General features: G+C 43.2%; 1 protein-coding gene across 6 annotated transcripts; it reads right to left on the reverse strand.

Annotated features, from left to right (window-relative positions):
* Positions 1–361: 361 nt before the first annotated feature.
* On the reverse strand, positions 362–19,842 carry TMEM129 (transmembrane protein 129, E3 ubiquitin ligase). Of its 6 annotated transcripts, none has more exons than XM_075148540.1 (5): positions 19,535–19,837; positions 18,421–18,895; positions 15,861–16,020; positions 4,435–4,694; positions 362–3,668 (listed from the first exon to the last, which is right to left on the reverse strand). In XM_075148540.1, the coding sequence occupies exons 1-4, from the start codon at positions 19,737–19,739 to the stop codon at positions 4,446–4,448; spliced, it is 1,089 nt and encodes a 362-aa protein (XP_075004641.1). In that variant the 5' UTR covers positions 19,740–19,837; the 3' UTR covers positions 362–3,668; positions 4,435–4,445. The 6 variants fall into 6 exon arrangements, 4 of the variants coding, with proteins under 4 accessions (XP_075004641.1, XP_075004642.1, XP_075004643.1 ...); XR_012673426.1 differs by lacking the exon at positions 362–3,668 and adding an exon at positions 5,528–5,734 and having other exon boundaries at positions 4,616–4,694; positions 19,535–19,842; XR_012673427.1 differs by lacking the exon at positions 362–3,668 and adding an exon at positions 5,528–5,718 and having other exon boundaries at positions 4,616–4,694; positions 19,535–19,841.
* Between the last annotated feature and the right edge of the window lie 1,535 nt (positions 19,843–21,377).

Raw genomic sequence — 21,377 nt, forward strand, 5'->3', positions numbered from 1 at the left:
TTGCCATGTGCCCGTGCTCCCCTGGAGAGACACCTCCAGTCATCGCCCCTGCTGATTTCAGACAGCCAGTGTCATTCCTTCCCCCTGCTAGCTACGGAAAGTATTTGTTTTTTTTTTTCCTGAGATACATACATAGATTTTACACACCTCCTTTCATTTATGCAACCCTCTGGATGCACGTTATAGTAGGGAAATTCATCAAAGAAGGAATTACCAGGTGCGCCTTCAGGAGAATTTAAGCCCTCTTTGTATTCACATTTCTCAGCTAAAACATTGTATACAGAGCAGTCAGACTGATTTCCACCCATATAAAATTTTAACTGGTAAACATGACTTTAAAATGAAAACCAGAAGTCTTACATAAAATCAATTGTATTTTTATTCAGCTCTTTAGAGAGTTTTAAGATTAATTACATGTATTCATTAAGCCTTTTCCTTAAAGGCTATCCAAATAATACTGTCCATTTTAAAATAGGTAAGCTATCTAGGTAAAAAAAAACCAACCACAGATAACAAACCCTGTGGTGTATCTTTGGAAGAAAATATCTTGTAATGCATGTAAGAGCTTGAATATTTATATCTCAACTCCTTAAATATCTCAAAGTCAACATTTTTTAAGAAATGGCACTCAGAACTTCAGTCCGTTATGTCTTACTGAGGTTCACCCTGACTGGAATGGTACGTAGCTGCAGTCTACCAAGTTTTAACACAGTAAAAATACTCATACTGAAGAGATCACATAATAACCTGGTATTTTGGTTTCAAGTTATGGTAAGCCTCGTGGTAAACAACCGCATTCATATCATGGATTCAAAATATATCCTGCTTGGACAAAATGCCTTTTTTGGGTTAGCAAACTATGTTAACCTAAAAAATCAACAGATAACATATTTTGCCAATATTTTCTGGAATGCTATAATTACAGAAATAACACAACTGTGGAAATAAATAATATAGCCACAGCCCATGTTTTCAGAAACAGCTGTTCAGCTGCAGCACATGTGGAAATTTGGGCTATACATGTATACATACATATGGGGTATTTATACTGACACTGTGCACCGACACATAGATTGTCTTATTGTAATGACATTACATTTACATAACGTACTTCAGTTTACTAACATTGCCTACCCACAAGTCAGTGATGTGGAAAAACATACACACAGCTGAAAAAGCAACACTAAATCACTAATAATTCAAGAAAATTCTTTAAGTAAATATTTTAGCGCATCACATTACTTGGTTTATTGTTTTTCTTAGAAAAGTGCTGTAAAAAGACTGATCCTAAACCCTACCCTTATGTTTAAGAAACGTATCAAGATCAGGTGGGAGGCAATGTATTTCTTTTTACTGCAGAGATGTTCTATATGTGCATGTGGTTCTTCGGATGATGACCTGAAGCTATCACGAAGACAAATGCCTATTTTTATACTCTATTATTTTCATGTTCAGTGATTTATTCAAGACAAATAAGATATCACATGACTGTGCAGGGAGAGGTCACAGTTTCTCTTACTGTCTCTAAGAAGAATACGTCATATGGATTTTTAACAAGTTGGTTCTCTAACACAGCCTTTAAGAAGCTTACAAACTTTGGAGGCATGCCAAATTACTTTGAGAATTTAAACTTGGAAAAAAAACGCTTGTTTTAAGGAATTTAACCCAGGCACTATTATTAACATAAATCAAAATTTTATTTTGGTAATTATTACTAAGTTTTCTAAGAGGCACTTCTGTGGAAAGAGCACTACCATTAAAAGATGCAAGAGTATTATACATTAACGACTGTTACTTTGTTGTACTGTTATATTGGCAAAAGAAATAAGATGAATAAAAGCAAAGTTCCACTGAAATGAAAACTTCCAATCAATTCAAAGTCAATTTTTGTAAAGAACAACGCCACTGCACAAGCAATTAGGAGACTAAAGCTCCTATCACATGAGATACTATTGGCAACTGACCTGTTTTTCTTGCATAAAACCATCCGCAACTATATGTATCTATTATCTAAGTTTCTCAAGGCCTTTACGATGTTAACTTCACACATCTTTACAACAAATATTTTATTCCAAACAGGAAAAGAGCTGTAGGAATTGAATGACTGTCAGTGGCAAAACCACAACTCCAAAATCCTATCCTCTCTTCTGCAACTATTTCAAGGACAACATCCCTTGTATCTGTGCCACATTATGTAAACTTTCCAGAATTAAATGGTACAAAATGCTTATTTGTGAAGACTGCTGTGTAGTGAGGAGATGCATGTCAGATAACACCACCCAGCCCTGTAAGAATCTTCCAAAGGTTAAAAAATCCTGTAGAGACCATTTCAAACTTCCAAATAACTTTCCCACAGAAGTACTGGAAAATATTTTAAATTCAATACCTGATCAGCTCCTTGATTTTTTATTAATTTTCAGACTTGCCAACAAATCTGTCTGAAACTCAGGAACTCAATCTTATTCAGATGAAGAAGGACATGCCATTTCAGATCTCTTTGGGAAAGAGAGGCGAGTCCAGTCTCAGTGTCAAATTTTCACTCTATACAATCCAAAACAGGTAATGAAAAACAGAAAAATCACCCTTATTAATAGGTAGTACAGATAATTGCATAGTAAATGTTGTCTATGTAACAACTGACATACGCTCAAGCAATTCGTGTCCTTAAACCCAAACAGTTTGGACTTTTATAAGTGCATGTTATTAAAAAAACCCGAACAAAAAAGCCAACACCAACAATATAACATATATGTTAGTTCTCAAATGATGCTGTCAAATCTGTTCTCAATTCCTTATCCCTCTCCAAAATACGGCTTGCAGCCACATTCGTAACCATTTCCTGGCTGGCTGGCTCTAAGCGCAGTTTGGTACATTCACCGCACAACAGGCTGAGACTCTAATGAAATCTGCCATGGTTGTGCTGCCAGTACTTGTATTGTTTTTAACATCCTGCCACCTATTCCTGCTCAAAGCAGTTTTCCCTGTCATGGTAATCAAGATGTGTTCAGTTAACCACTGGCATGTCATCTCTGCTAGCGATTTACTGATAAGATTCTGATTATACAGGTGGGAGGTATTAGGGCTTTTATTCTCCTAGACTGAAGCATTAAAATATTTCTTTCTCTCACTATTTGACCCACCTGTCTGCCTGAGGTTACTACCGCTCTGAGACGGACAACCCAAGCAAGCAACCTGCATCTCAGCCCCCGCAGTGCACGGGTCAGTGTAAGAACTCACACATCCTCCAGCAGCTTGAGGCTTTCCACCAAGCAGTATGCCAAATAATTGTTCATTGAAGGGTGTGATGGACAGCTTGAACACTAAGCATTGCATTAAGGTCTAGGGGTAGGGCTCTCTTAAATGTATGGAAAATGCTTTGATTTTCATTTACAAATTATTCTGATGCAGATCAGATCAAGAAGTATGCATTAGTACCCTATGAATATTCAAACAGCCACTACTGCTTATGATCAGTCTTTGAATCGCAAGCCTGAAAAACTTTTGTTAATGATGGTCATTCTTTGGGCATTTAGCCTGGCAACTTATATCTTTGTGATCCTGGCATCTCTTGCAGGGGAAAGGTTACCCCTCAGAAAAAGCTTACAGGCCTTGAAACAGCTGAGCATTCTTTCAAAGTATTTAGACAGTTCAGATGTTTGCTGCACTCCCTGCAAATGAATAAAAAAAGTCCATCAGCTAAAAAGCATCGAAACCCTAAGCAATGTAGCTCCTGGAAACCAACAGATTTAACGATCCATAGCATTAGCAGTATAGGTAAATGGGGTATGTTTCTGAATCTTTCTGTTGTTTGAAATAAATACATCCATCAAAAAATAAGCTAGAGGCAGATTAATGGAATAAAAGGTCCCTATGGGAGTTGCACGTCTTGAGGGATTAAATTCCTTAGCCTACAGAAACCGATCCCCTTTATAAATGGAGGGGACCAGCAGAAGGAACAGAACTGGTATACTTGTTTGGTGAACACTTGCAAAGATAAAAACCTTACAAATGGATTAAAGAAGAACAAAAGTATCAATGAAGTCTAACCAAAGTAATTTTCTCAGTTAGCCCTTTACTAAAGAATCAAAACCCAAGTTAAATTTAAAAATTTAAAGAATTTAACCTACGTTAAAACTTGAAAAGGGAATAGTAATGCAAATATAGAGGGATACCCTTATTCCATCCAAGACATAAGAAAGCAAAATATGGGTTAAAAAAAAATTAATTCCAGGAACTGACATCTGGTGAATAAAAACCAAAGATACAGGTAAAAGTGGAGAGGAACTGAAAAGATGTACATCTGTTTTCAACACTGTGAAAGAAAGCTTTGGAGTTTGCACCCCTGTAGAACATGAAGTCTCAGCAACAAATCTAACCGGTCTTTTAACCAAACCCACTATGAAATACAGTCAAATTTAAAAAGTTAAAACATACCCAAGTATTATTCATCGTATTATGCAAACATCTAAAATGCAAAATTTGGCTCGGCAAGTCGGACAAGGCACTTGGCTCGACAGCCAGGTCTCTGGGTGCTGCTGATCCTGTCGGCTGGCAAACCATTTGCCCATGCAGGTGAGGCACCACATGGGACGACAGTAGCATTGCTGGCATTCCCCTTCGTTTGGCTCCTGGCAGTTCTTGATGAGCTTGATGTTAGCGATAGTCTGCATACACCCTATGCACGGCTCCAGCTCCTAAAGGAGGAGAAAAACATCAAAATTATGAACTGCACAGAATGGTTTCTGTTATTGCTCTTCAAAGGCTTTTAGAAAATTATCTGCGCAAAAGCGTAGCAGGAACCTGAGCGGGGCAAAGCCTCAAGGCAGAACTGCCTCACCAGAAGATACCAAATGGTTTCAATCTCCAGAGCCATGTTTTGTCAGAACACCCTCTAATGAATAAGAACAAAGTATCTCTTTAAACAGAAAACCCAGAACTGCTGCATGAGACCGATTAAACAAAAGTGACTGAAAATAAACGTTCTCTCTCTGAAGAGCTCCACCTGTTTCCAGAGCACAACAGCCAGAGCAAGGTAAGCAAGCAGCCATCTTTATCATTCAGACATACTATTTTTGAAAAAACATACCAATATAAAGTAAGGAAAATAAACAAAGCAAACAGTTCTTACCACTTATTACAGCAAATGGCTGTTCCTATCTTCCATGTTTGTAAGAGACATAAATAACAGAGGAAATCAGGGCTCTACTGAACACAATGGGCACTCATTTTAAGGGACCCGAGATTTACTTAATTTTTCTTGGATAATTTGGAATAATTGATATTTCCCCACTGTTAATTATGCCACATGAACTTGCAGTTGCATTTAGAGGGATCATCTTGCTATGAAGTGTTTTACAATTAATAAACAATAATTACGATTTCCCATGTGTCTTCCAGCCAAAGCTCTCCAAGAACTTGACACAAGTTCAAAAGACAACACACTGAACAGGCATGGAGACCTGAATCCTATTCATACTGCTACTAGTGTAACAAAAAGCAGCTCTGCTTTGTGCTTTCTAGTTCCCACCTCCAGTGTCTCTTCCCTTGTCAACTGAAGTGTCTCTTCAAACACAGTGGCAGCTTGACTGTGGAGCAGATCATCTTTCTTTGCCTCTTTTCACCTCGATCATTTCCCCCAACCAGGTTCACCGCAGACAAAGTTGTGTGTCAACATGGGGATGAGGAGAGTGCAGGAAGCAGGACTGCTTCTTTCAGAAGCTGTATCAGCTTTTAGCTTGCGAAATTGGGGCTTACCTTAGTTTTTAGGCAGGAAAAACTCTAGCATAGAAAGGATAACTAAGTTTTTCAACTTATTCATGGAGCTTCAGAATAGGGAAGAATCCCATGTTGTATTTTTAACATCCATATCATAATTCCTGATGTTATTTATCACTCAATGTCAAACCAAAATTCAGTAGCTCAGCTGACACTTAAATGTGTCACAAATTAAAAGTCCTGCAAGAAAGCAACTCTCTCAAATGAATAGTATCTTCTCTTTATTTTGAACATCTCTTTTCACTATGTGCTGGCACTGCAATCAGAACACACAATCACATTAAGTGCAGACATATCTGATCCAGTTTTATTTTAGCTAGTTCATGTAACCATACAGTGAAGACACGATGTAAGCTGCATGACACTACCAAAGATATCAAGTACTTACTCCATTGGCTGGAACATCTGACACAGACTCACTGCAAGGTCACCAGAACTAGTTTAATTAGTTACCTCTGGTACATTGAACAGCGCTCTAGTCACACTTCCAATTGCAGCACAAGTATAATAATGACCAGGTCTCCGCAAATATTACTGAAGGAAGGACTCCGTGGCATTATTTACAATTAAAGCAAGCCACAATTAAGAATAATTAATTTATTTCAGCAGAAGATCCAGCAAAACCTGGCTGTCTAGAAAAGCAAGCTGTAATGGAGCAAACTGCCTAAAGAACAGTAACAACAGCTATGATTCTAGCTCCCCATAAACTTTCTGGAAATGTAACCTCATCATTTCAAGTGTTTTCAAGTAAAATTTTAATGGAAATTATTATAGGGGATTTCTTCCACTCTGCTATTCCTTATGTCTCAAAAACGTGATGTTCACAGTACAGTTCATCTCCTCGTAGAAGGAACAGAAGCAGCAGCCAGAACTACATTTATTACATGTTTACTGAAATGGAAGTGAGCCCTTGCGACGGATGCACCCGCCCTGACTGAGTGAACAGCACTTTGGTTCAGGCGTCACCGACAAGCAGGCCCGACTGGAGTGTGGTGGTGCCTTCCCCCCGCCCCTCCTGGGCTGCTCCGTGATCTCAGAAACTCCCGTTAAACCTTGGCCTTTGTGTAATGAGTAGGGGGTGAAGCGTCCCCTGCCCGTGCCAGGACAGTCCTGCTGCCTGGCCCAAGCGGGGGACGACAGCGGGGATAATTCGTCATCCCCTGACACCCTTACCTGAGTCGTAACTCGAGGGGGACGGTACCATTGTTACTGAAACCTCGAGAATTTTCATGGATGACTAAAGCCAATCATCTTGTGACCCTATAATCGGTGATCCTAAGTGAGACCCTTTGAGCTCTCCTGGAGCGCAGGGGGCTGCGACCAGCATCTCCCTCTGACCGGGACGCCTCTCAGGGCTCGCGAACTCTTGAGTCTGCGATATTCGGAGGACTGTTGCTGACTGACAACAGGACCTGGGCTGAAACACTCCCCGAGGCTCAACCACTCGCCTGTTGATAAATGCCAAGACATTTGATGTGAATATTTCACTGGACTCGAGGGGAATTTTTAACAGGTATACTTCGTATATTTATCTATCTTTGTGTCTGTGTGTATGTGAATTGATGGAGGTACCCGCTAGCAAGTATAGTATAAATATTACCATCTCGAATCTGTAATTAAGTCACTGTTGTGATTGTAGTAGACTCTAGTAACTTACTTTGTAAATGTTAAATTAGTCGATGATTAATTGCTGCTAAAATCTTGTGATCTACCTTAAAACTGTGAATGAACTTCAGACTGCTGCTAAACGCATATAATCCCTTAGACATAAACCACTGACTAAGTCTGTGACTAGGAGTGGATACAGTCGCACCTAAGCTCTATTAGGAGTTTAGAAAGCAAGAGGGTCTACTCTGAAACTCGTGACTGAACGGAAGGGTCTCCTTACCCTTTTGTATTAGGCATAAACCGTTGTCCAAGTCTGAGACTAAGATTGGATCCAGCCGCACCTAAGCTCCATCAGGAGTTTAGAAAGCAAGGGGGTCTTCTTTGAACCTCGTGACTCAACCGAAGGGTCTCCCTTACCTTTTCTCGACCTCGGTCTCTGTATAAATCATTCTAGCTTGATTCTAACTCGATTTTCTTTTGTATGTTTCATCCATGTAGTAAGTAGTGATAGAGTGAACCTTGCCATTGAACTCTGTTAAGTCACGCTTTTATAAATTTCTCTTAAAATCACTTTCTGCTAATACCTTTGATGGTGATTCTTTAAGCGGCCTCTTAAACCACTCACTCACGACACTGGAGCCAGCCCTGCTGTGCAGACCTTGAGAAATTGTGCTAGGCCATATTTTCTCAGGAAGTTAAGGAATTTAGGCTATGTCTTATCAGGAGCTAACGATGCCAGCCTGAGCGGGAACTACACTGAAACTAGAACTGCTACAGCTGCACACCCTCACCAAAGGGGAATTTGACTACGAGTAAATCACTTTACTATAAACATCTGTAGTATCTGCTGGACCCCAAGCGGGCAACCAGAGAAACACCACAAGGACCATTCCATGGGACCCCCTTCAGCTGGCCAATATGCAAGAAAAATATGGGCGGAAGCCTGGCGAGAGCGAGACTGAGTATCTGTGGCGTGTCTCCTTAACTGGAGGAGACTGGTTTATGTTAGATCAAGGCGAAGCAGATGGGTTTTGGGGAGCAAGAGTGCTCTTGAACAAGGGACCAGACCCTAACACTGAGCCACACTCTATCATGCGACGAGTGGCCTATTGGGCAGGGGGCGTAGACCCTCAAGATAGAGGGGAGCCCACTGTTATACCAATAAGATCATTAAACGAACTTTCTACTGCCGTTAAAAAAGCAGCCTGCCTTCAGGCAATGAACAACAGGGGTGCACATGGTAATTACCCTATTGCTGCCCCTGTAGACCCTCAGGCTATGAAACCACTGATAAGGGGAGCCCCTGCTATCTTAAAACTATACCTCATTGCAAAAAGGGACAAAATAAAACAAAACACACATAATGCTCAAGAGGGTCAGGACCGCCAATTCTGCCTCCGATCCACCCTGACCTGGGCAGAACTGTTGCATGACATTGTCTATCGTGGTCGAAAGATGCGGTGGAAGGAACTGATACCAACTAGGCAATCCCGAGCTGAAGCAGACAGTAGACGGTTCTGGAAAGTAAAACAGACTCCCCAGAACCCCCGACAGCTTCCCCGACCTCATAAACCCCCTGGTGAGGTAGTGGACCCCAAAAAAGGTGTAATGAACTATGGAGAAAAGCCTTAGCGCTAGGCATACCTCAGGTAGCCATACAGGGCCAACCGACGGGGACTATACTTAGTCTGATCAAGGTTTTCCAAAAACAAGGGGTATCAAGGAATCCAGAACAAACCAAACACCCGTCCGCCCCCAAAGACCCTGCGAATAACCCTTTTAGACCTCTTAGGGAGGATTTGCAAACCTTGAAGCCAAAAAAAGAGTAAGTCCCGGATGGCAACTTGGGCTGCCTGTCTGGAGGATTGGAACTTATCAATGGGATAACTGACAGCCCTCACATTTATGTCCCAATCAGCCCCCAAAGACGGCTAGTAAATTTTTTAATCGACACAGAAGCTCAAATTTCAATAATCTCAAGTTTGGATGCCCACAGAATTTACGTTAAGCCCAGTCAACGGAGGGTTAAATAACAGGATTTACCAGCAAAAGTAAAACATGCCCCATAGCTAAAGTAAACTTGTTATTGCCAGGGCAGAAAAGGATATCAAGGCACCAATTAGCAGTAGTTTCAGGGAAAGAAAATGTATTAGGCTTTGATGTATTACAAGGACGCGTTTGGAAATTGCCAGTGTTTGGTCTTTTGGCTGCCCAGAGTGTCCTTGGTTAGCTGAGTGAAAATTAGCAGCTACTCGTGGGCGTCAGTGAACTGGCGCAGTTCGCTTACCGCGAGCTGCACCCACGCTGCCCGACTCAAAAATAACTAACTTCCCTCAGCACCTGCCACCGCCCGGATGGGTATTGCGAAGGCCATAGGTGACCTAGAAAAAAAGACACATTATCTCCCAAACACACTCCCCATAAAATTCACCAGTGTGTGAAAAAACAGACAGGAGGTGGCGCCTAACCATGGACTATAGAAAGTTAAATGCAAAAACCGCCCCTCTCACGGCCACCATCCTGAACATTGCTACATTAACTGCCACCCTCCAGGCTGCCACTCACCCCTGGTTGGTGGTACTAGGTGTAAAAGATATGGTTTTTTATGGTGCCGTTGCAGGAGGAGGATAAAAGAAAATTTGCTTTTACCTAGGATGGGATACAATTTACTTTTAATAGACTTCCTCAGGGCTATAAGCATTCACCCACTATAGCTCGGTGGAGCTAAACATCATATTAGCGCTAGGTGGATATATCCTAGCTATTTATCAAACATATATAATTTATACATGTTCCTTTTCCAGGTTAAGTAAAGGTGGCCTGTCCACCTAGGTAAGGCTGGTAATTGGTGTCTGCGGGTAAGATGCATCATGATACTGAGTCCCTTTTCATCCCCACATACTATCAGGCCTCTCCCACCTCTCTCCTTCCTTCATCATTGGGGTCCAGCTCCTGCCTTACAAAAAAATAAAAGAATCCGTTTATTTACAGTCAGTTAAGATTTTACAATAGCTCTTGCTTGGCTCGCAAATATATGTTGTGGTGGGTTGACCTTGGCTGGATGCCCACCAAGCTGCTCTAGTCACTCCCCTCCTCAGCAGGACGGGGGCGAGAAACTAAGATGGAAAAAACCTCGGCAAAGGCAGCATGCGAAAGCAAAGGAAAACAAAAGATTTATTCTCTACTTCCCATCAGCAGGTGATGTCCAGCCACTTCCCGGGAAGTAGAGCTTCAGTACACATACCGGTTGCTCCAGAAGACAAACGTCGTAATAATGAATGGCCCCCCTCCTCCTCCTTTCTCTTAGCTTTTATTGCTGAGCAGACGTCATACGGTATGGAATATCCCTTTGGTCAGTTTGGGTCAGCTGTCCAGGCTATGTCTCCTCCCAAGATCTTGCCCACCCCCCAGCCTACTGGTGAGGGGGGACTGTTGGAGGGACAGCCTGGATGCTGTGCCAGCACTGCTCAGCAGTAGCCAAAACACTGGTGTGCTATCAACACCTTTCTAGCTACCAATACAAAGCACAGCACTATGAGGGCTTTTATGGGGAAAATTAACTCCACCTCAGCCAGACCCAACACATATATACAATGTCCACAGATGTAAATAAAGCCCGATTCAAAAGACAGCAGGCAACCTTCTCTTGCTGGAAACTTGAGAGTCCTAATTCTGCTAATAGTCCATAATTGCCCTCATACCACTTCCCCCATGCACCTATATGAATCATAGAATGGTGTGGGTTGGAAGGGACCTTTAAAGGTCATCTGGTCCAACCCCCTTGCAATGAGCAGGGACGTCTTCAACTAGATCAGGCTGCTTCAGCTAGTCCCGCCTGACCTTGAACATTTCCAGGGATGAGGCATCTACCACCTCTCTGGGCAACCTCTTCCAGTGTTTCACCACCCTCATGGTAAAAAATTTCTTCCTTATATCTAGTCTGAATCTACCCTCTTTTAGTTTAAAACCATTCCCCCTTGTACTGTCACAACAGGCCCTACTAAAAAGTCTGTCCCCACCTTTCTTATAAGCTCCCTTTAAGTACCAAAAGGCCACAATAAGGTCTCCCTCCAGCCTTCTCTTCTCCAGGCTGAACAACTCCAACTCTCTCAGCCTTTCCTCATAGCAGAGGCGTTCCATCCCCCTGATCGTCTTCGTGGCCCTCCTCTGGACTTGCTCCAACAGGTCCATGTCTTTCCTGTGCTGAGGGCTCCAGAGCTGGACGCAGCACTGCAGGTGGGGTCTCACCAGAGCAAAGTAGAGGGGCAGAATCACCTCCCTCAACCTGCTGGCCACGCTTCTTTTGATGCAGCCCAGGATACGGTTGGCTTTCTGGGCTGTGAGCGCACGTTGCTGGCTCATGTCCAGCTTTTCATCCACCAGTACCCCCAAGTCCTTCTCGGCAGGGTGCTCTCAATCCCTTCCTCCCCCAGCCTGTACTGATACCAGGGGTTGCCCTGACTCAGGTGCAGGACCTTGCACTTGGCCTTGTTGAATCTCATGAGGTTCAGACGGGCCCACTTCTCGAGCTTGTCCAGGTCCCTCTGGACGGCATCCTGTCCCTCAGGCGTGTCAGCCACGCCACTCAGTGCGTGAGCAAATCTGCAAATTTTCTAAGGGTGCACTCGATCCCACTGTCTATATCATTGATGAAGATATTAAACAGTAGTGATCCCAATATGGACCCCTGAGGGACACCACTCGTCACTAATCTCCATCCAGACATTGAGCCATTGACCACTACTCTCTGGATGCGACCATCCAGGAAATCCAATGAATTTTATATTACTGGCATTTGTCACCTCCTGGACTTGCTCCTTAAGACATTAGTATTTTCTAACTTTCTAAGCCGCTGCATCAGCAAGTGATGATGGTTTACTCTCATATCTAACAATTAAGTCCACCACAAAAGCCTGACCTCCCTTGGAAAATATCAGGTCAGGTTTAAAAGATCATCAAAATGAATTATATAAAAGTGGCTCCTGAAATATTACCCCTTCTTTCTTTTCAGCTTCCTCTGCCAACAGTTCACATAGTTGGTTGTCTCTTTATTCTAGCATCTTGAACTGCAAGGCAATATCCAATAATATGTGAGCAAGACTCACTCTCTGCTACACAATGCCAACAGTTCTTAATTTGAGTGTCGTGCCTACCCCTTGCCAAATACTCTCTCGTGTGGTAGGCGTTAGCTCTTAATTGTAATGCAGTCGTCAGCTTTCCATGAGGAATGCCCCTATAATATTCAATCCAGTTATTACTAATTTTATCCTTTTCAAAAGTTGGTAATCCCATGGCCCTGGGATGGCAGCTTGGTCCAATTAAAAAATTCCTGCTTTCGCCAGTCACAAGATCTTGGAAAGATGACCTTCAGAGCAGACATCTCCCATTCCGAGACTGGTTCCTCACCGCCCACAACTTCTGAGATCACCATGACAGCTCTGGGGTCCCGAATAGAAGGAATTTTCTCTTTATTCCCACCTGCTGCAATCCACATTTTTTCAAACTCTTTCTCTATACCTTCTTGCCAGACAACAGATCTTATAGCTAAGACTAAGCAATTTGGTGCAGGGGCCTGCACACTAGGAATTAGTCCAGAGAGTCTGGTAATACCCAGCCCTCCATCCCGAGTGCTGGAACACAGGATGGCATCACAGGTACATGCAGGTAGATGTAACCAATCCTTGATGGCTGCTCGAATTGCCAAATCAAGGGTCTGTAAGTACATGGCTTTCACAATGGCTTGGTCTGCTAAGTAAATCAATTATGGGATAGTATATCCCTTCAAGATCTCCACTTTCTCAAACGGCTTCAGTGGAGCCTGCCCAATCCGCCTTAACCATTTGTTCAGTTTTTCTAGTAGTTCCGGCTTAGATATTCCAATCCATGTGTCTATACGTAGTCCCAGGTATTTTTCTGAACTACCTGGATCAGTCATATTGAGGGGTGTGCCATTTATTGTATATGCCGGACAGTCATTAATCATGTAAGAGTCCTTTGTAGGCTGGATATAAAAGCCATGGCACTTCTCCCCTTGTGTTTTGAGGCCTGTCAGATCACAAAAGACCTCTAAAATTTCAGTATTTTTCTGTATTCCATCCCAGGATTCACTTAATAGGACCAAGTTGTCTGCAAAGACTGCTAGGTGAATATATCCTAGCTACTAACTAAAAGGGGTAACCGGTCCGGAGTGACCCCGCCGAGACTTGTGTTATCTTCTCTTTCCAGGAACACTACCGGGAATGATACCGGAATGCCTCCCTTGGAGATCGGATTGGTCATCAGAGGAATATTCATCCTTCTCGCAGGACTAATCATTGCCAACATGGACCAGATCCACTGTACACCTCAACAAGCCCAGCGCACGGGTTGGAGACCCTCACTTCTTTTATTTGTGCTAATCAATACAGTAACTGTAGTACATTCTGTATCATACATGTTTAAAATTGATGGGAGTACAGGCATATTGGGAGAACCAGCAAAAAACCTAATGATGATAATCACTGGTAATCACACAACTGTAAAAGCAAAGAGTCGTCACCTTATTTCTGCTAAACCAGGTGACAACATCTCTATTGAATGTAATGTGACAAATTATTCAAAGGCAAACATGTACACGATCGCCAGGAAGATAAATCAAACTCAGTCGAAAAGCAGAGTAGGCTGTCCCTCACACCCCAATTGTATAATCAGTTTCCTCTTTAATGACACAACTATAGAAGCAGTGTGCCTGTGGGAGAGAGAGCGAAAATGGACTATCCTTAAAGGTCATGCCAACATCTACTCCCAGACCTCACACTATACCAACAACTACCCCTACTACCTATCAACCTACTCCCTATGCTATTACTCCCACAACCGACCAAGCTACATATCCACAAATTTCTGCAATTGGACCCTATGCTATTAAATGTACAGGACAGCAACAAGTCCTATTTAACCTGTCACGGGTCCCTGAAAAGGATAGAACTGTCCATGTGTACTAATCTTACACTAAAGTGTAAGAACACTTTGTGAAGACTTAATTGTTGATAGACATTTTGTCCATAATGTGTCCAATCAATCAAATGTATGTGTTTGTAACTTTGTAAACATTACTGGATGTGACTTTAATTACAGAGCCCCAGTGACCTCATAAACACTGTTAAAGGAAAACTACACACTATATCAAGACCTGTTACCTTCCCCCATCGGAATTAACTTGATGCTGTTTCACAAGCTACTGAAACATAAAGACTTACAGGCCTTATTACGAAAAGTACAACAACAAAGCAAAACACATTAATAACTGTACATCATGATGGAGGAGAAATACACCGTATACTAGGAAGAGTGAAGAAGCATGGGGAACACCACTGGTGGGAAACCCTATCAGGATGGTCTCCAACGGCACAGGTGTATTGGACACCATGTTAATCCTGTAGTAATAATGTTTGCCCTTCTGGTAGTTTGTATTGCTATTATTGTCTTTTTATACATTCGAGTCTGGTTTTTGGCCCAATCAGTATATCTCATTGTAAAACGTACAGAATATCTTGCTACTGATTGTGTGGAACGATCTTATAATTAACGTTAATTAATTTTATATTTATCACTTAATCCTCCAGTAGACAACATGATGCTATTACCGCCTCATATTTGTAGCACAGAGGCAAGAGGTGACCGTACCACCACTCTGTGAAGTAAAGTGAATTGACTGTAGTCACGGGGTGGCGTGTGACAGATGCACCCACCCTGACCGAGCGAACAGCACTTTGGTTCAGGCATCACCGACAAGTAGTCCTGACTGGAGCCAGCCCTGCTGTGCAGACCCTGAGGAACTGTGCTAGGCCGTATCTTCTCAGAACTAAGGAATCTAGGGCATGTCTTATCAGGAGCTAACGGTGCCAGCCTGAGCTGGAACTAAACAAAACTAAAACTGCTACGGCTGCGCATCAGTACGTACACCGAAGGGGAGTTTGACTACAAGTAAATCACTTTATGCTATAAATATCTGTAGCCCACCCGAGCCCACTGAGCTCTCCTGTACAGCAGCAGACTGCATGGCAGTGATCTCCCCTTGGGTAGGACGCCTCTCAAGGTTACTCCTTGAGGTCGAGAGATCCCTTACCTGGCATCTGTTATCTACGGTGAGGTAACCGACATTTCGTATTAGACCTAAAGCATACTGTATACAAGCTAGCTTAATTATTAGAAGTGCAGTAAGTAGTAGAGTGTTTGACTGCAGTTTAATTATTGTTTAATTACCATTTAATTACAATTTGATTACTGTTTAATTATCATTTAATAATCATAATTTAATCATCATTCAATCATTGTTTAATCAGTAGTTAATAAAACCTTATGGTTAACCCCACAACAGTGACTTCTCTTAATAATTCGCCTGCGATAGCCCTAAGTAAACAGTTACCAATTACACAATAATCACACGCTTGCCTATATTGAAAAGTATAATTATTACAGTGGATAGAAAGTCTCACCTGAGTGCTTGGAACAGGATATGTCTGGTTAATTTCCACCAGAGATGTAAAAGTTTCTAGAAATAAATCACTAAGGCTTTGATGGATCACAACATTAGCTGCATTGCTGATGGGAGCACGGAGCTTTTCTCGGAGCTCCCCATACTCTGTGGAGTTCAACCTGAAGAAGAAAATATGGAACAAAATGTTACCTTGATTATCTATTCAAATACCTTGATAGTACATTGCAGAGGTTAACATCAGAGAAGTGAATCCACAGAAAAGTTATTTAGGTTGATACATACTAGCCAGAATAAATACACAATGAGCATTTTGTTTTCTTTTGCTGTTTAATTGTTGTTGGTTTTGACTCAACTTAGACAACAGAACACCCTGTTCTCCTTCATATCTGTGTCAGATTGCCGACAGGATATGCCAGAGAGTAGCTAAAACATCATACAAAAATAAAGGAAGGCTTTTGAAGTAATCAGCATGAACAAAAGCAATACAGGTATATAAATCATGCATTAACTGTAAAGTACTGCATGCACAATTTCTGTCCACCTTTTTAATGCCTATTTACTTACACCATATCTAAATTCTAGTTTATAAACTCCTGAGGACAGAAATTAGAGTTATATCATGTGGCATGTATCACATGATGATAGTACATATAAGTATCAGAATAATGTCAATCAGTATCAGTTTCTGTGATTTTACGATAAAATTTTAGATAAAACCTGAAATTTCACAAAGGTTACAAATAGCTGCTGAATGTGACTTACACTGTGATTTAAGGCTGTAACAAGCTGCGTTTCACACTAGGTTGCTTCTGCTAAAGTGAGTCTAAGTGAGGCCCACAGACCTCAAGTGACACACGAGACCTTGCGCAGATCCTGACGCATTACTGTTGTTACCCCTTTTTAATGCAACGGTTCTGCACTGTAGATTCAGAGCTCCCCGTCTCGATGTTTCTACTCATTAAACAGCTTTCATGGAGAAGCCCTGGGAACATCGCCCTGAAATTCCTCATTGTTCCTACCACTCGCTGAGTTTCCGGAGCCCAGTACAATGCAATGCTGGCTTAGCTTTAGCTCCTGGTGGTCTCCATTGTTTTAACTATTATAGGATAATGTTTGTTAACAGATACTATCTGTGCAAATAACAGAGACCTTTGTATCCAGAGGAAAAATTCACCTTGAACACGCAGGGAAATGTGGCCTGCCTACACAAAAGCATTTTTCTTCCAGAAACATCCCACTGTATTTAATTCTGATTCTGGACATATACAATGATCCTCTATTCTTAATAGGGAAATTCTGTCCTATGGCACTCTTCTCAAATCCTGTATGACTGCATTCTAGCAGAGATTTGCCATTTCTGGCACATCTTATTACAAGAACTTTTAAACTCTCTTCTCAGTGCTGTTCTGCTTAGCCACAAAATAAAATTTTGGGGTTTGGATTTTTTTTCCCTAAAAGGAATTGCCAAAGAAGCCATTATTTTCTCAGCTGGGGATGTAGTTTTATCACTCTGGCACTGAAGCACTTACAGAAGAAAATCATTAGTTGTTTAATACTTATTTGGTCACCACTCTCATAGGTCTATAAAAGTCTCCTCTTTCCATAGGATTGTCACATTTACTTTAACTAACCTCTTGTTCTGAGCTCTGTTCACCTGGATATCTAACACAATCACCTCTATGCCTTCCTCATACTTGCCAGGACCCCTCTGCTCACCTACAAGTCCGGTGATCTGCCTACTTTTAATTACCTAGTAAATAAGTGCTGCTGACATACAACTTTACAGCAAACAGGCACCCAAATGCCTTTTCAAAAAAATAGTTGTAGGAGCACCAGCATGGCTTTGTGCACTCCTTTTAATGACAACAAAGACTTCAGCACCATTCTAATCAGTGTCAACAGGTTTCTGCAAAACTTGTACTTTTGCCTATTACACAGAGAGACTGCTGAAAAAAATAGCATGGGCCCTTGGAAAACAAGCCCTAACAGTCCACAGCACGTTTGCTGTGATTTACTGCTAAAAGAACACACAAATCAGAAATGGACCAAAATTACTTCCTTGCTTTAAGGGCAGTTAGCTTGCAATAGCTCAGCGAGAAGTCTTCTGAGCAATGACAAAATTATGAGCCTTGAGCAGAAGAAGGAACAAAAAAAGTCATGGGTGAACAACAGCCAGTTTTAGACAAATAACTATTTCTCCTCCCCCAAAATTTGGAAGACTGAAGATTCTTCCTCTTATTCCTATTCTCCATCCTTCACCTAAGTTTTTCCAGTTACTTCTTTCTGCATCCAGCACAATCCTCTTCCTAAGAATGGATCAAACAGGGCACTCCCTCTGTTTAACCATTGTGCATTCAATACTGTAGGTGTACGAATCTTTCTAAACCACCTTTCTTCACTGCACTACATGGCAGAACTGTGCATACAGCATCTCTGAACACCAGGCAGGGAGCAAAACGGAAGGGACGAGACCCAAGGACTCTTCAGATGTGCCACAAAAGCACTCCATTAGCACTATCAAATAGCATATCTATAACATAACAGGGTAGTTGTTTTACCGGATATCAAACGCCTTCACGTAGGGATTAATACTGGCAACACGGATGGTGAGGAACTGCACAGGCATATTTGAGTCTGGGGTGAGTTCATGCTGTCTGGAGTCTGTCACTGTCAAATGAATGTCCTGCTGCTGAGCAACGTGTAAACAGTAGGTGGTCACTTTAATCACCCATGTGTCCGTAACAATAACCCTCGCTCCTGGGGTTCCCGTAGCAAATTTGTCGATTCTCCTAAATTCTGTATTGATGGAAGAAGCTACTGCCCTCCAACCCGACTGTGGGAGAGCATGAACAGCGAGTGTTCGGGCTAACGGATGATTATTCCAGCCTTTCCGTGACCAGTAATATGCCAGGGCACTGGTGACTGCTGGAAAGAGAACAGCAAAGAAGAAGAAAGTTTTCCATCCTTTCGGAGCCAGGTAGAAAAAACAAAGATGTTTTTCAGGTGCAGCAAAGCACATACCAAGGTAATAACCTGCAAGGAAAAAGACTTACTTTCAGAAGCAATTAAGTACATGCATAAACACATGACTCACATAGTTATCTAACCAGTGACCTCACTTCCAGGAGAGCTATTGTACTTCTGGATGATAACTCAAATTCAAGCCTCTTGTCCTAAGCAATCTGAAGTAAATTCTTACCTGTCACTGATTTTTACCAGAATTATGTAGTTAAATGAAGCTGATTTGAATTTGCAGGTTAAATAAAATTACCTGTAAGATGACACTGACTTTTAGCAGTATTACATGGCTAAAGGAAGCTGATTTGAATTTGCTGGTTAAGTAAAATGCTATTCCTTTATAATAGCATGCACTCCGATGCAGCCAACTAGTTATAAAGTTTAGGGCGCACATTACAAAGAAGCTTGAGAGATACTAAAACACTGTATTTCCAAGATGTATAGTGTAACCTGACTCACCCGCCCCTGCGTGTCCCATGACATGCGGACCCGGGGCTCGCACCGGGCACAACAGGTTCTCGGGTGCAGGCTCACCCCGGCAGCGGGTCTGCCTTCCACACTCGCGAGGCTGAGGGCTGCCGTCTCCCCCGGTGACCTGCCCGTGGGGACCCCCCAGCCCTCCCGCCCGCCCGCCCGCCGCCGGCCGGGGCTCACCCAGGGGCAGGAGGGAGTGCGCCAGCAGCGTGCCGGTGCTGCGCCGCAGGTGGTACTGCACGAAGGCCGCGTCCTCGCTGCCCAGCCAGGCGGCCAGCAGGCTCTGCACCGTCAGCCCCGCCGAGCGCACCTCGTCGGGCGGGAAGACGAAGCAGACGGCGAACACCAGGTAGGCCAGCGTGAAGGTCACCGCCGGGCTCTCCATCCTGCGCCCCGCCGGGCACGGCCCGCTCCCGCCGCGGCCCGACCCGACCCGGCGCGCCGCCCCGCGGCTCCCTGGGAGCGGTAGTTCCCGCCGGAGCCCCGGATGGACGGCGCGGCCGCGGGAGGGGCCGGCCCGGCGTGGGCGCTGCCGGGCTGGCAGTTCCGCTGGGGCGGAGCCGGCCGCGGCTGTGCGCGGGGGACAGGCAGGGCCCCGGCAGTATCAGCGCGGGCGGGTCCCGGCCGCTGGTCGGCCCGGGCGCGGGGCCCCTCCATCCCAGCCTCCCCGGCGGCGGGGCCTCGCTCCAGGGGGTGGTACCGGCCACCTCGGTCACCCGTTGGCTCCCCAGGGCTGGCCGGGACTCGAACCTCCCGGTAGCCGACCCTCCCCGTGGCCTCACGCTTGGTAAACGCCTGGGGTTGTGCTTCACAGCCTGGCGAAAGAAACGAATTCCAGCTCTGAACTGAAAAGAGCTCTGCGGGATGAGGGCAGCCTCCGTCTGAAGTAGGCGAATGGCATGTTTCATCAGGGTCTGAAAAAACTTCCTTGTTTTTCCTGGTGTATTTTATGCAATATTTCCTTCAGAGAATGATCAAGATCTTAAAACGCCTTAAAGGGAGACCTTTAGACCTTAAAGGTTTTAACATCTCTTTGTACACTCCCGAATGCAGTAAAGGGAGAGGCCTGACCGGGATCTCTGGTTACTACTGGAGTACAAATAATAACTAATAGCCACAAGAATCGCTGTTTCTCTTGGAATGCAACAAAACCCCTGCTTGCACCCTGTAATAACCATAAACTGCAATATTTGTCTCTTTTAGAGAACGGGGAAATTGCATAATTGGAGAAGCACGGCAGAGAAAGCAACATGCAGTGTTACACGCTGCTACTGATGGGGAACTAAGTCAATAGGAAAAGCCGCCCCCGGAATGTGGAACTTTACGCTGGCAGATGGCTGATGTGTGACTGTTGTTGATGGAGATGGGGAGTTCACGGTGGTTTAGTGACTCTTGAATAAGACAGTCGCATCAGTAAAATTATGCTTGGATTACGGGCATCTTACTTGATTCTAAAAGACATTGTTGGCAAGTTTATTGTTTTAAAAATAATTTCATTTTGCTGTCTAATGACTCAACAGTAAGGACTTTTAATTTGCGGAATGGACTATGAAGTTCAATAATAAAATCAGCTTGTGAAGCAGCAGGTTTTCTTTCTGTGGTTTTATTCAACAGATTGTTGAAGCAGAATAACTGAGATGTCGGGGCTACAGGGGACTGATGGGTTTATGTTGTGAGGGGGGAAGAGAGGCAAGATGCTCTAACAGCTGCATGGGACAGGTGTGCAAAAGTCCTGCAGATGATGGAAGTTCATGTGGATTTATTTATCACGGATCTCTGAATGGAACCAAAATTTAAATGTGGACCTTCTTCTTCCAAAAGCTTTCCAGCTTCTGAGCTGAGCCTGCATTGATTTCTATATCAGCAACTTTAATTCCCTTTAAAGAGTCCTAATGGTATCAACAGTATTTCATAAATTCACCACAGGACTGAGTCTCAGGGGACACTCCAATTTTACTTATATTGACCTCTTTTATGAAGCCTGTGTAGGCCCCAGACCCAATTCCTCCATAGCAGGCACTTA

The sequence above is a fragment of the Calonectris borealis genome, chromosome 4, assembly GCF_964195595.1.
Source record: "Calonectris borealis chromosome 4, bCalBor7.hap1.2, whole genome shotgun sequence".
NCBI lineage: Eukaryota > Metazoa > Chordata > Aves > Procellariiformes > Procellariidae > Calonectris > Calonectris borealis.

Excerpts from the sequence above, each read along its gene's own strand:
- TMEM129 (XM_075148540.1), bottom strand. The coding sequence starts at position 19,739 with ATGGAGAGCCCGGCGGTGACCTTCACGCTGGCCTACCTGGTGTTCGCC. Across the intron at positions 16,021-18,420 it reads GTGAAGGCGTTTGATATCCG|GTTGAACTCCACAGAGTATG; the intron begins GTAAAACAACTA and ends TTTCTTCTTCAG. Across the intron at positions 4,695-15,860 it reads ATCCTGTTCCAAGCACTCAG|GAGCTGGAGCCGTGCATAGG; the intron begins GTGAGACTTTCT and ends CTCCTCCTTTAG.